This window comes from Elephantulus edwardii, unplaced genomic scaffold (assembly GCF_000299155.1).
Source record: "Elephantulus edwardii isolate Elephantulus edwardi_28Jun2011 unplaced genomic scaffold, EleEdw1.0 scaffold00085, whole genome shotgun sequence".
Taxonomy (NCBI): Eukaryota; Metazoa; Chordata; class Mammalia; order Macroscelidea; family Macroscelididae; genus Elephantulus; species Elephantulus edwardii.
The window spans coordinates 13,422,757-13,435,332 of NW_006399835.1; the positions used below are offsets into that span (position 1 = coordinate 13,422,757).

Sequence of the window (12,576 nt, forward strand, 5' to 3'; positions counted from 1 at the left end):
AGTTGGCCAAGTGGTTGTTCTCCAGATTTCTTGGCACAACTTGGTGAGCACGTCCAGGGCAGCATCTGTTAACTGAAATATGTCAATTGGTATACCAACTATTCCTGGAGCCTTATTTTTTGCCATTTCCTTCAGAGCAGCCTGAACTTCTTCTTTCATAACCATAGGCTCTTGCTCATATGTTGTTTCATGAAATTCTTCTGTGTCTTCCAATGGCTTAGATGGTCAAAGCGCCTGTCTCGTAAACAGGAGATCCTGGGTTCAAATCCCAGTAGAGCCTTGAGGTTTTTCCTCTGGGATTACTTGAGCTTGCTCTACTGTAGGAGGGGCAAAATCCTCCTGTGCCAATCAGATTTGATTCAATGGTACACAACAAGAAAAAGATTAAAAAAAAAAAAGAATTATGTTACTTTAAGCAAATGTCTTGGTTATTATAAGCCAAAGTCACATTACCTGTAAAAACAGAAAATTGAACTAAATCTCTCATTTCCCTTCTACTGCTGAGATATTGTGTTCCGAGTTTTCTCAAAAAGTTGCAAACAGAAATACCATTTGACCCAGCAAATCCACTATTGGAATATACCCTAAATAGACCATAACTGACATCCAAACAGATATAGACACACCCATGTTTATTGCAGCTTTGTTCACAATAGCAAAGAGTTAGAGACAACCTACGTGCCCATCAACAAACAAAAGGACTGAGAAGCTGTGGTATATTCACACAATGGAATATTACACTGCATTGAAAAATAAGGAACTCATGAAATATTATTCAAAATGGGTGACCCTGGAGGACACTATGCTGAATGAAGTATCTCAGTCACAAAAGAACAAGTACTGTATGGTGCCACTGTGTAAAACAGGACTGACTTCGGTGTTAGGGAGAGACTGAGAAAGATGGGATAAAGTATGTATGCTGCATTGAAACAGATGAGGGAGAGAACTGTTTAAAAGGGATATGTGATTATATAGTATTGTCATGACAGGAGTCCAGAACGAAGATTAAAATGGGGGGAGGGATTGTATAACAATGAAAGAATTTTACTTTTAAAAGAGAAGAGCGAACTGAGGAAGGGGAAAGGTGGGCAGGGAGAAAAGTGCAACAATGAGTGAATGGAAATCCAAAGTCTCTGTAAACTTTCACTAAAATTAATAATAATAATAATAACATAAAGAATGTGCTCGGAATAAAGTAGATCATGGTAGTAATTTCTCTGCTGAGAAGAGTTTTCCCCTTACCTGGTAGCAAGCTGAAATATAATCGTGAGAACCAGACCAGTGATGGACAATGCACAGCCAACTTGGGATAATACATCTAGTGGTTGAGGATAGATATAGTTCTTTTTGAAACTCTGAAAAAGAAATGAAGACTTATTATTTTAAATAATCATTACTTAAATAATGAATTCTTGTTGGATCACCATAGCTGATGCTCCATTAAGTTTCCAAGGCTATTATTATAAATTGCATGAGAGAAAATTGCACCTGCAGAACCGTTGGTGGATCCAAATCACAGGGAAAGAAGAACCTTTGAGTTAGCAGTGCAAATCCCTGTGGATTATATCACCAGAGAACTCTCATATTGTGAAGAGTTAACCAGAAAGCCAAACCATGCGCCTGTAAGGCAATCCTATGTGTGAGAGTAGAACTGTATTCTGTTGGGTTTTCAGTGGCTGATGAACTGTCAAGAGAAAAAACAGGTCTGTCTTTGAGACAATTAAACCAAGTTTCTCCTTTGAGGAAAGGGTTTTGAAACTCTGTATTACATATTTTGAGCATGTGGACAGGAGAGACCAGTCCTTGGAGAAGGACATCATGCTCAGAAAGCAAGAGAGGAAGTCGTCAGATGAGATGAATTGATATAGTGACTGGGACAATGGAAGTAGGTGTGTCCGAATCAGTGAGATTGGCTCAGGAACGGGCAGGTCTAGAGCTGTTGCACATAGAGTTGCAAGTCACAGATGACTTGATGGCACATAACAACAACAAACCATGAACTTACTTCCACAGTGCCTCCAGTTGAGCTCAAACCTCTAACTTTTCACTTATCAGTTGAATGCACTAACTGTTGCACAACTATGACAAAGTAAATTGAATGATTACACACATACAGCAACCTGACATTTTCACAGCTCATCAATGGTTCTGATGATCTCAAGGTAAGTTTTCTCTTTAGTATCTTATGTTTGTGGAAACAGAGCTCTGTAGTACAAGTCATAAAATAAGAAATAAAACTCAATTAAAATGAGAAAGTATTTGGGTAATGTTTTTAAAACTCTATCTCGAAAGATAAAAGCAAGGCTTTATACTTTGATAATCTATGATTTTCCAATATGTTTTCTCTGTGGGGATTTCATAGCACCAATAATCTGTTGACATCAAAGTGATTCTGTAACATCCATAGCCCTTTTTAAAATTTCCCCCCCTTTTGTTATTTTATTTTTGTTTTATTTTTTGTTTTTGTTGTTGTTGTGTACCACGGAGTCAGATCAAACTGAAACAGGAGATTTTCCTTCCTCCAGTGGAGCTTCTGGTGGATTCAAACCACATTCCTTCGGGATTCCAGTGCAGCTTCTTGCCACTAGGCCACCAGAAGTCCCTTCCTTTTTAAATTGTTTTTTATGGGAAAATACATTTCTTTTGTTGCCAAGGGGAAAAAATTCATGAAGTATATAAATGAATATTGTTTGTTTTGCTAGAATAACAGTTTTCTGGAGATGCAAAATGTTCCTTTCAAGAAAAATCAACCCAACAACTTTCAGAGATGCAAGCATGTCTGTACAGATGCAAGGTAGAGAAAAAACATAATTTCTTGCCACATTATTATTTGCACAGTCTAACGTCAGACTTTAAAAAATTAAATAATCCAATCTGTAATTCACAGAATTACCATGGAAAATGAACTTATCTAACATATTCTAGCACAAAATTAGTAGATTGTGCATTGAGTAAATGATTTAAATTGTTCGCACACTATGTACAGAGAGATAAAAAGAAGGCAAAAAAAAATCTTCTTCACTAGAAGATTCTATTTTTATCTATTTTAAATATTGGGATCAAATAAAACTGAGGGTTCTGCTCTCTATAATTTAATGAACCTCTTTATTTATAGTTATTGGTTAAATGTAATAGGTAGAGGACAGTAACACTTTAGAATTATGTTCTTGAATAAATTAATGTGTTCATTTGTATTATCTGTGTATTGAGTACTGGAGGAACATAAAGTAAATAAATGTGCAATGTGTTTTTATTTTGTTTTGTTTTGTTTGAAATCCTTCTTGGGAGTTCTGGTGGCCTTGCGGTAACAAGCTGTGCTGCAATCCTGAAGGCATGATTAGAGGTTCGAATCTACTAGATGCTCCTCTGGAGAAGGACAATCTCCTCCTGTGCCAATTGGATCTGATTTGACAGTATACAACAAGAAAGAAAAAGAAAACAAATCCTTCTGCCCTGCCACAGCCAGCTGTAACAGCTTCATGCTTCAGAACATTAAAATTAGTCAAATGGATTCTGTCAACTCCTCTTTTCTCTTATTAGCTCCTTTTCTATTATACTCTTACCTCCTTTAATAACATATTGAACAAACAGAAGAAAACAAAACTCTATTCTACTTTCCTTTCCCACTACATTCATTAGTCCCTTCATAGCTCTGTTATATATTTTACCACCTGTAAAAGGAGCAAGAGTAACATGGGGATGGCTGAGTCTGACTTCTACATAAAAGAACACTGTTCCCATCGATAACATCCAGTATATAACACAAATCCCTTTGTAAGACATAGTACCCATACTGCTGCCCCTACTTCCATTCATTACCAGGTCTGATATTCCTTGCAAAAGTTGTGAGGTTTGTTAGTGACATAGGTTGGGGGTGGGGGGAGGGAAGGCAAAGGGTTTCACACAATGAAAGTCCAAATTCAGTCCAGCAACACATGCAAGAAACCTCTGGTTGCCTTCAGTCATCCAGCAAGCCTCTTCTCACAACAGTCCCAAGTTTCAGTCATCCAAATTCAGAACGTTAAAAAAAAAACAAAAAACAAACCCAACAACAAAAAATCAAACAACTCAGACTCTAGGTCTCCTTCAGATTATGTCTTGTGACAGTCTCTCCTCAGTCTCTTTAGCTCTTTCTCTTATGTTGGCCTCACAGCTGTGGATGATGTTGAAGATGCTGATCAACTGTGAAACAAGTGTCTGCAGTTAAAGCAGCTAGAGACAAAGTGAGAGGGGTGGGGAGGAGTGGGCTGGGGGGCAGTGGGCTGGGCAGGTAAAGTAATGGATAGAAAACTATTTTCCAAAGTTCTAACACCACAACATCTGCCATCAGTCAGAAATCAAAGACAAATTGCATTGGGAAAGTCTGCTGTCAGGGACCTCTCTAGAGTACTGAAGAGCAATGATGTTAGCCTGGAGACTAAGGTGAGCCTGATTCAGGCCCTGGTCTTCACGATTACTTATTATGCATCGGAGAGCTGGACAATGACTAGAATGATAGAAGAATCAATGTTTTTGAGTTGTGGTGCTAGAGAAGAGTGTTGAACACACTGTGGACTACCAGGTCTGTCCTGGGGAGGGTGAAACCAAGCTGCTCCCTGGAGGCAAGGATTTTGAAGCTGTGTCTCACATACTTTGGGCATGTAGCCAGGAGGGACGAGTTCTTAGAGAAGGACATCATGCTTGGAAGAATGGAGTGACAGGGCAGGAGAAAAAGATCCAGGATGAGATGAATTGACTCAGTGACTAGGGAAATGAGATTAGGTCTGCTGGAGACGATGAGATTGGCTAAGGATAGGGCAGGGTTCAGAGCGATTGTACATAGGGCTGCCATGAGTTTTGACAACTTGACAGCACATAACAACAACATGTAAACTAAACTCCCAAATTTAAGCACATAAAAGAATTGTGTATAAAAAATATTCTGTCTGGGTAGAAGTAACTATATTCATTCTTACCATTAATATAGCAAAATTAGTAGTGTGGTTACAGTGACAGCCCAGAAAGTCAGGGGAACTAGGGGTTTTTTTACAGCCAGCTGTGTCCCAATCACTCTTTTCAAGATCCCAAAAGACACAGGCATAGGAATGGAGTTGGAGGTCCATTTGGTTGTACTGTGAATGGATAAGACAATTAGAGTTAGTGATTTAAAAAAATGCTTAACTAGGTAGAATAAAGATCAGTCCATAATAAAAATTAATAGTTACTAAGTATTAGCTTAGATCATAGATTAAGGAAGGGGGAAGAGCTATATGATTCAATTTAGTTAATTATTTTCCAGGCTAGTCTTACAAAAGATATGTGAGAAAGAAGGGAATGAAATATTCTTAATAACTCTTAACACTGATTTTGTTTTATTTTCACCTAAACTATTATTGGTCTTGTAATCAGGAGTGCATTGAGTTTCTCATTAGTGTCAATGGAAAAACTCACCTTTGGGCTAAAGACCATTTCAACAGAAATATTATCAATTTTATTTTCAGCTTTATTTTTAGTGTCAGGCTTGCTTGAGATAATTCTTTGACTGAAATCCACATTACTTTTAAAAGTTTTTGATTGGAAAAACTTGTTGTTTTGATATACTACAAAGCCACATTTTGTAATAGATTCTATGGGGACAAAAAAGAAACATTGAGATCAATATACAAATTCTAGGATTAACAAGAAACAAAGTTTTGTGTTACTGTTAAACTTCATACCTGCTAAAAATTTAAACAACACATTGTAATAATTATTTGAGAGTTGACCTTTACTTGATTGCCATATTAAATGTCTCCCTGGTATACTAGTGCATTACAATGTTGAACTGTTAATTTAAAGATCAGAAGTTCGGATCTACCAGCTCACTTCACTACAAGGGAGAAAGATACGCAGTCTCAGCCCATAAAGATTTATACCCTCTGAATTACAATCACGCAAAGGAAAATCACCAAGTGAAAAGAATAAATTAAAGGTCAGTGTGTTTAATGTATGTGGTTGTTATTAGCCCTCAATTCAACTTCAACTCACAGAGCCCCATAAACAATGATTCTGAACCTTGTCCCATCCTGAGCCAACCTCACCTTCTCTGACACACCTGAGTCCATTGCCACAGTCACTGAGCCAGTTCTTCTCCTCTAGGGACTTCCTCTCCTACACTCTAAGTCTCTAAGGACTGGACCTTCCTGACAAAGTGCCCAAAATACATGGGATTGAGTTTCAAAATCTTTGTCTCCAAGGAGCAATCTCGTTTTACCCTCTCAAGGACAGACTTGTTCTCTTGGTAGTTCATAGCATGTTCAACACTCTTCTCTAACACAACAGATCAAAGGCATCAATTCTCTGTCATCCTTAATCATTGTTCAGCTCTAAGATACATATCAGGCAATTGAGAAGACCATGGCCTGGATCAGGAGCACCTTAGTCATTAGACTGACATCCTTACTCTTTAGTACTGTGGAGAGATCTTTGACAACAAATTTTCCCAATGTAGATTGTCTTTTGAGTTCCTGGCTGCTGGTGCTGAGTGGTGTTTGTGGATCTGAACAAAATGAAATCATTAACAACTTCAATCTTTTCTCCAGCTACCATGATGCTGCCTTATTGGCCCAGGGTGATGATTTTTTGTTTTCTTGATGTTGAGGGGCAATCTGTATTATAGGCTGCAGTCCTTGATCTTCTGCAGCAAGCACCTCAAGTCTTCTCCAGTTTTAATAAGCTGTGTCATCTGCATAATGCATGTTGTTGATGAGTCTTCTTCCAGGCCTCCATCTCTTCCTGATGCCACATTCTTCTTCATAAAGACCGCATAAAGACTGGTATGCAAAAGCTTCTTAAATAATCCGTTTAGCACATAGGTTGAAAAGGTGTGAAGAAAGGATATATGCCTGACAGACTCCTTTCCTGACTTTATGTCATGCAGTGGTCCCTTGCTCTGTCTGGACAAGTTTTTAATGTGGGTATACGTTTTCGATGAGCACAATCAACTGCTCTGAAGTTCCTATTCATCTCAATGTTAATCACAATTTGTTGTGATCCACACTCAAATGCTTTTGCATAGTTGATAACACACAAATAGATATAATTCTGATATTCTCTGCTTTCAGCCAAGATCCATTTGACATCAGCAAAGATATCCTTGGCACCACAGCCTCTTCTAAATCTCTTCTAAAACCTATTTCTGGCACTTCTCTGTTGAATCTTGAAGGTATGTGATTTGATACCACCAGCTGCTCTGCGGGAGAAGGATGGACAATCTCCTCCCGTACTATTTACTGCCTCTGACAATTCATTGGAGGGTCAGCTATCAGTTGGTTTTATATCTATATATCCATGTATCTATGTATCTATATATGTTGTTGTTGCTGTTACATGCCGTCCAGTCGGCTGTGACTCATAGTGACCCTATGTAAAACAACCCTAAACCCTGCTCTATCCTGTGCCAATCTTATTGTCTCTGACACATCTACCCCCATTATTCCACTCACTGAATCAATCCTTCTCATCGGGGGATCGTCCTCTCCTGCGCTGTCCCTCCACCTTCCCAAGCGTGACATCCCTTTCCAAGGACTAGTCCCTCCTTGTAACATATCCAGAATATGTCAGATGAAGCTTCAGAATCCTTGTCTTTAAGGAGCAGCCTGGCTTCACCCTCTCCAGGACTAACCTGTTCATTCTCTTAGCAGTCCATGGTATATTCAATACTCTCCTCCAACACCACAGCTCAAAGGTATCAATTCTCTTTCTATCACCCCTTGTCATTGTCCAGCTCACTGATGCATAGCAAGTGATGGCCTGTATCCAGACTGACATCATTGCTCTTCAGTACTTTGGAAATATATTTATCTATATATGTATATGTAACTATATATATTTTTTATATATTAAGCTTCAGCATTAATAATAATGTATGACTGGTATGCAAAAGCTGGGAACAGGGAAGAAGGATCAGTAGTAGGAAAACATGGACTTGGTGACAGAAATGAGGCTGGAGGTAGAATGATAGAATTTTGCACAATCAATGATTTATTCACTGCAAATAAATTTTATAGGAAACATAAGCGGTAACTATACACATGTACTCCACCTGATGGTATGAACAGATTGCTTCTATGGAAACAATTGTTGGAGAAGCTCAATATCAGCTGTGAAAAGTAGACCAGGTGCTGACTGTGGAACAGAACATCTACTACTCATATGCAAGTTCAAAATAAAACTAAAGAAAATGAAATCAAATTCACAAGAACCAAAATTTTATCTTGAGTCAATCCCATCTGAATTAAAAAAGCCATCTCAGGAACAGGTTTGAGGCCTTGAACACTAGTGAATGAAGATCAGAAGTCCTATGGGAAGAATCAAGAATATCATCCATAAATAATACAAAACATCTTTGCAAAGACAGAGGAGGAAGAAAAGACCAAGAAGTGTGTCATAAGAGACTCTGATTATTACACTAGAGTGCAGAGAAGCCAAAGCAAAGGGAAGAAATCAGGAAATTAAGGAGCTGAACAGAGACAGTTCAGGAAGACTAAGAAGAGTACTATAATGAAATGTATGAAGAACTGGAATTGGAAAATCAAAAGGGGCAAATTCACTGGAAATTTCTTTCTTTTTTTTTATTGAAAACAATTTATCGAACAAATATAAGATACAATTATAACGCAACTTATGATTAAATGTTTGAGCCTTTTGGCTTCCAAATCACTTACATAGTACATACATACAAACATACAAACATAGTACTAAGGGTCAAAGACGGAAGAAGAGAAATGTGCCCTACTGAAAACACATGCTTTTAGGTGCTGTTGGGGTTGTTTCTGACTTCTACTGACCCTATATACTACAAAATATTACATTGCCTCATACTGTGTCATGTGTCATCCTTACAACTGCAATGTTTCAACTAATTGCCGCAGCCATTCTATCCATTGTTTTATTCACTGCAGTCAATTCAGAAGCTGCACTGGGCATTTCTTAAGCTGAAGAAACTGAAGAACAAATTCAAACTTCAAATTGAAATACTTAAGGATACAATGGGGCAAAACAGTGAATTAAAAGACGGTGGCAAGAGTCCAGAGTCACTGTACCAACAAGAATTGGCTGTCATAGAAGAATTTCAGGAAGCAATACATGAACAAGAGGCAATGGTGATGAAGGAGGAAGTTTAAGCTGCTCAAAAGGAATTGGCAAAAACAGGGTCTTAGGAATTGATGGAATTTCAATTGGCATATTTCAACAAACAGACGCTGCCCTCGACATGCCCACCAGGTTGTGCCAGGAAATCTGGAGGACATCTGACTGGAAGAAATCTGTATTTATTTCCACTCCAAAAAAAGATGACCCAACAGAGTGTGGAAATTTCAAACAACATCACTAATAACACATGTGAGCAAAATTCTGCTGAACATTATCCAAAAAGACTGGAACAGTACATCAACAGAGAACTACCAGAAATAGAAACCAGGTTTAAAAGAGGTTGTGATACTGGAGACATCATTGTTAATGTCATATGTACCTTAGCTGAAAGCAAAGAGGACCAGAGGAGTGTCTATCTGTGTTTCATTGTCTATGCAAAGGCATTTGACTGTGAGGATCACAACAAGTTGTGGCTAACCTTGAAAATAACGGGAATCCCAGAAAACTTGATTGTGCTTATGCAAAACGTATACTTGGACCAGGAAGCAGTGCTCAGAACAGAGCAGGGAAACACTGCATGTTTCAAAATCAGGGAAGAATTGTGTCAGGGATACATCCTGTTTCCATATCTTTTCAATTTGTATGTGAAACAGGTCATTCAGGAGGCTGGACTTTATGAGGAAGAATGTGACATCAGGATTAGAGGAAGATTCACCAACAAACTGAGTTATGCAGATGACACAACTTAAACAGAAGAAACTGAGGAAGACCTGAAGCATTTGCAGCAGAAACACAGCAAACAGGCCAAGGACTATAGTCTTCAATATGGATTAAGCTCATTGTCAAGAAAACAAAGATTCTTACCACTGGGTCAATTGGCAACAACATGATAGAAGGAGAGAAGTTTGAGGTTGTTAACAATTTCAGCTTGCTTGGCTCCACAATGAATACCTTTGGCATTTGTTGTTCATTGCCTTTGAGTTAAGCATGACTCTTAGCAACCCTATGAACAAAAGGCTGAAGCCCCTCTACAATCATCAAAATTTATTATCGTTCATAGAGTTTCCAGAGGCATGTTATTTAGGAAGTTGCACTAGCAGTCAGGAAATCAAAAGATAAGTTGCATTAGAGAAATCTGCTGTCAGGGATCTCTACAAAGTTCTAAAGGATCAATGATGCCAGTCTAGAGACTAAGGTGCACCTGATTCAGACCATGGTATCACAATTACTTGCTCTGCATCAGAGAGCTGGAAATGACCAAATACAACAGAAGAAAAACCCATGCCTTTGAGTTGTGGTGCTGTAGAAGGGTCTTGAACATACCATGGACTTACAAGAGGACAAACAGGTATGTCTTGAAGGGTGTGAAACCAAGCTACTTCTTGGAGGTAAAGATTTGGAAGCTTCATCTCACATAATTTGGGCATGTAGGTAGGAGGGACCAGTCCTTGAAGAAAGATATCATGCTTGGAAGGATGGAGGGTCAGTGCAGGAGAGGAAGACTCCAGATGTGATGGATTGACATAACTGGAGTAATGGCGGAAGGTGTGTTGAAGGCAGTGAGATTGGCTCAGGGTAGAGAATGGCTCAGAGCTATTGTACCTGAGGTTGTTATGATAACAAAACAACAATAACAATGTGACTACATATATCTGGAGACATTTCTGGCTTGAGGTTTGACTTAATGTACTTGGGATTTGCCAACTTCTATAACTGTGTGAATCATTTTCTAGAGATAAATCTCTATGCCAACATATATAAGCTTCACTGGTTTTACTCCTATAGGGAACCCAGGATAAGATATTATAAAGATGGACTAGTCCTTACAGAAGAACATGTCTGATAGATTATAAGGTCAATGAAAAATATGTCGACTCTCAAGCAGATACAGTGGCTGTAACAACCATCTCAAATACAGCAACAACTGTGAAGATGTCACAGGTCCTGCCTGGCATTTGTTAGTTCTATTGTACATAGAGTTGCTATGATATGAAATTTACTTGATAGCACCAAACAAAACAGTATTTTTAAATCAACATATGTATTTCTTCATCATTTATCCAAGTCTCTATTTTTAAGAGTTTAACCCATTTGACTCTACTGGTTGTTCATATAGAATGAAAAAATAGATTTCTACCTTTCACCAAACAGAAAAATAAATTGCCTTTGGAGGGACTAGAGAGCATTTTGTTAAGTGAACTATCTCAGTCCCATAAGGACAAATACTCTACAGGACCATTATTGTAGCCAGCAACATATACCACAGTCCTGCCCCATGGGCCAAGACTGGTGACTCATCCCTTTACTCCTTTCGTGCCTGGGGACACCGGGGGATGACAATGCAGGCCTCTCTAACCAGTGACTGGCATGGGAAAGGCCAACAGAATAGCAATACCCACCCCTATACTTCACCACCCACATGTGGAGCCTACAAATAAGAAGTACTCACTGCTTCACCCAGCCACTGACATTGGGAGCCCACAAATTAGATGAATGCTCTCCTACACCCAGTCAGCCACCTGTGAACAAGACCCCAGAACCAGTGGTCTATTCTCCAGCACTCTAGTGAACAATAGTACCCCCTCTCAGGACTCAGAAGTCAATTTATAGCAATAAAACCACACACCAAAATAGAAGGGGCTAAAAGAAACCATCAACCCTATGATTCAAACAAATAGAAAATATCAGCAAAAGAAGTCTACGATCACTAGAAGAAAGTAAATAGAGTGAAAATAAATGTAGCAAGAAATAGAAAAGGAATAGGAAGAATTGACAAGACCACATGTTGTTTCCTTGAAAAGATTAAAAAAAAATCTGAAAAGAAGAAAAATAGAAGAAAATATATTGGCTGGATGGCATCACGTTGCTGTAGTTGTTGTTGTTGTTGTTATTGTTGTTAGGTGCCATTGAGTCGAACATGACTCATAGCGACCCTATGAACAGCCAGTCTGAACCCTGCCCTATCCTGTGTAAGCCTCACCATACTAAACACATCTGACACACTAGAACCCATTGCTGAAGTCACCGTGTCAATCCATCTTGTTGGGGGTCTTCCTCACCTTACTGATCCTCCATCTTTCCAAGCATGATATTCCCTTCTAGGTATCACAATAGAACCAACTAACATAAAAAGAATCAGAGCAGCATGGTGTTGTTGTTCTTGTTAGATGTCATGTATGATTCATTGTAACTCTATGAACAACAGAGCTGGACCTTGTCTTATCCTCTGTCATCTTCCTCATCTCTGATAACACTTGAGCCCATTGTTGCAGTCACTGTGTCAATCCTTGAGGGTCCTCTTCTCTCTCTCTCCGACCTTCCACCTTTCCAAGAATGATGTCCCTCTCCAAGGAATAGTCTTTTTTAGCAACATACTTAAAATATGTGAGATGAAGCTTTGCTATCTTTGCCTCCAAGAAGTACTCTGGTTTCACTTTCTCTAAGACAAAGCTGTTTGTTCTTTGG

At 38.7% G+C, this 12,576-nt stretch overlaps 1 protein-coding gene across 1 annotated transcript in view; it reads right to left on the reverse strand.

Moving 5' to 3' along the window:
* Window positions 1-12,576, reverse strand: part of GPR128 (G protein-coupled receptor 128) — a 120,946-nt gene that overhangs the window by 38,065 nt on the left and 70,305 nt on the right. The window contains exons 9-11 of the mRNA XM_006890040.1: window positions 5,431-5,606; window positions 4,956-5,111; window positions 1,243-1,355 (exon numbers count right to left, since the gene is read on the reverse strand). Coding sequence (XP_006890102.1) covers window positions 1,243-1,355; window positions 4,956-5,111; window positions 5,431-5,606 — 445 coding nt within the window. The remainder of the gene's footprint in view (window positions 1-1,242; window positions 1,356-4,955; window positions 5,112-5,430; window positions 5,607-12,576) is intronic.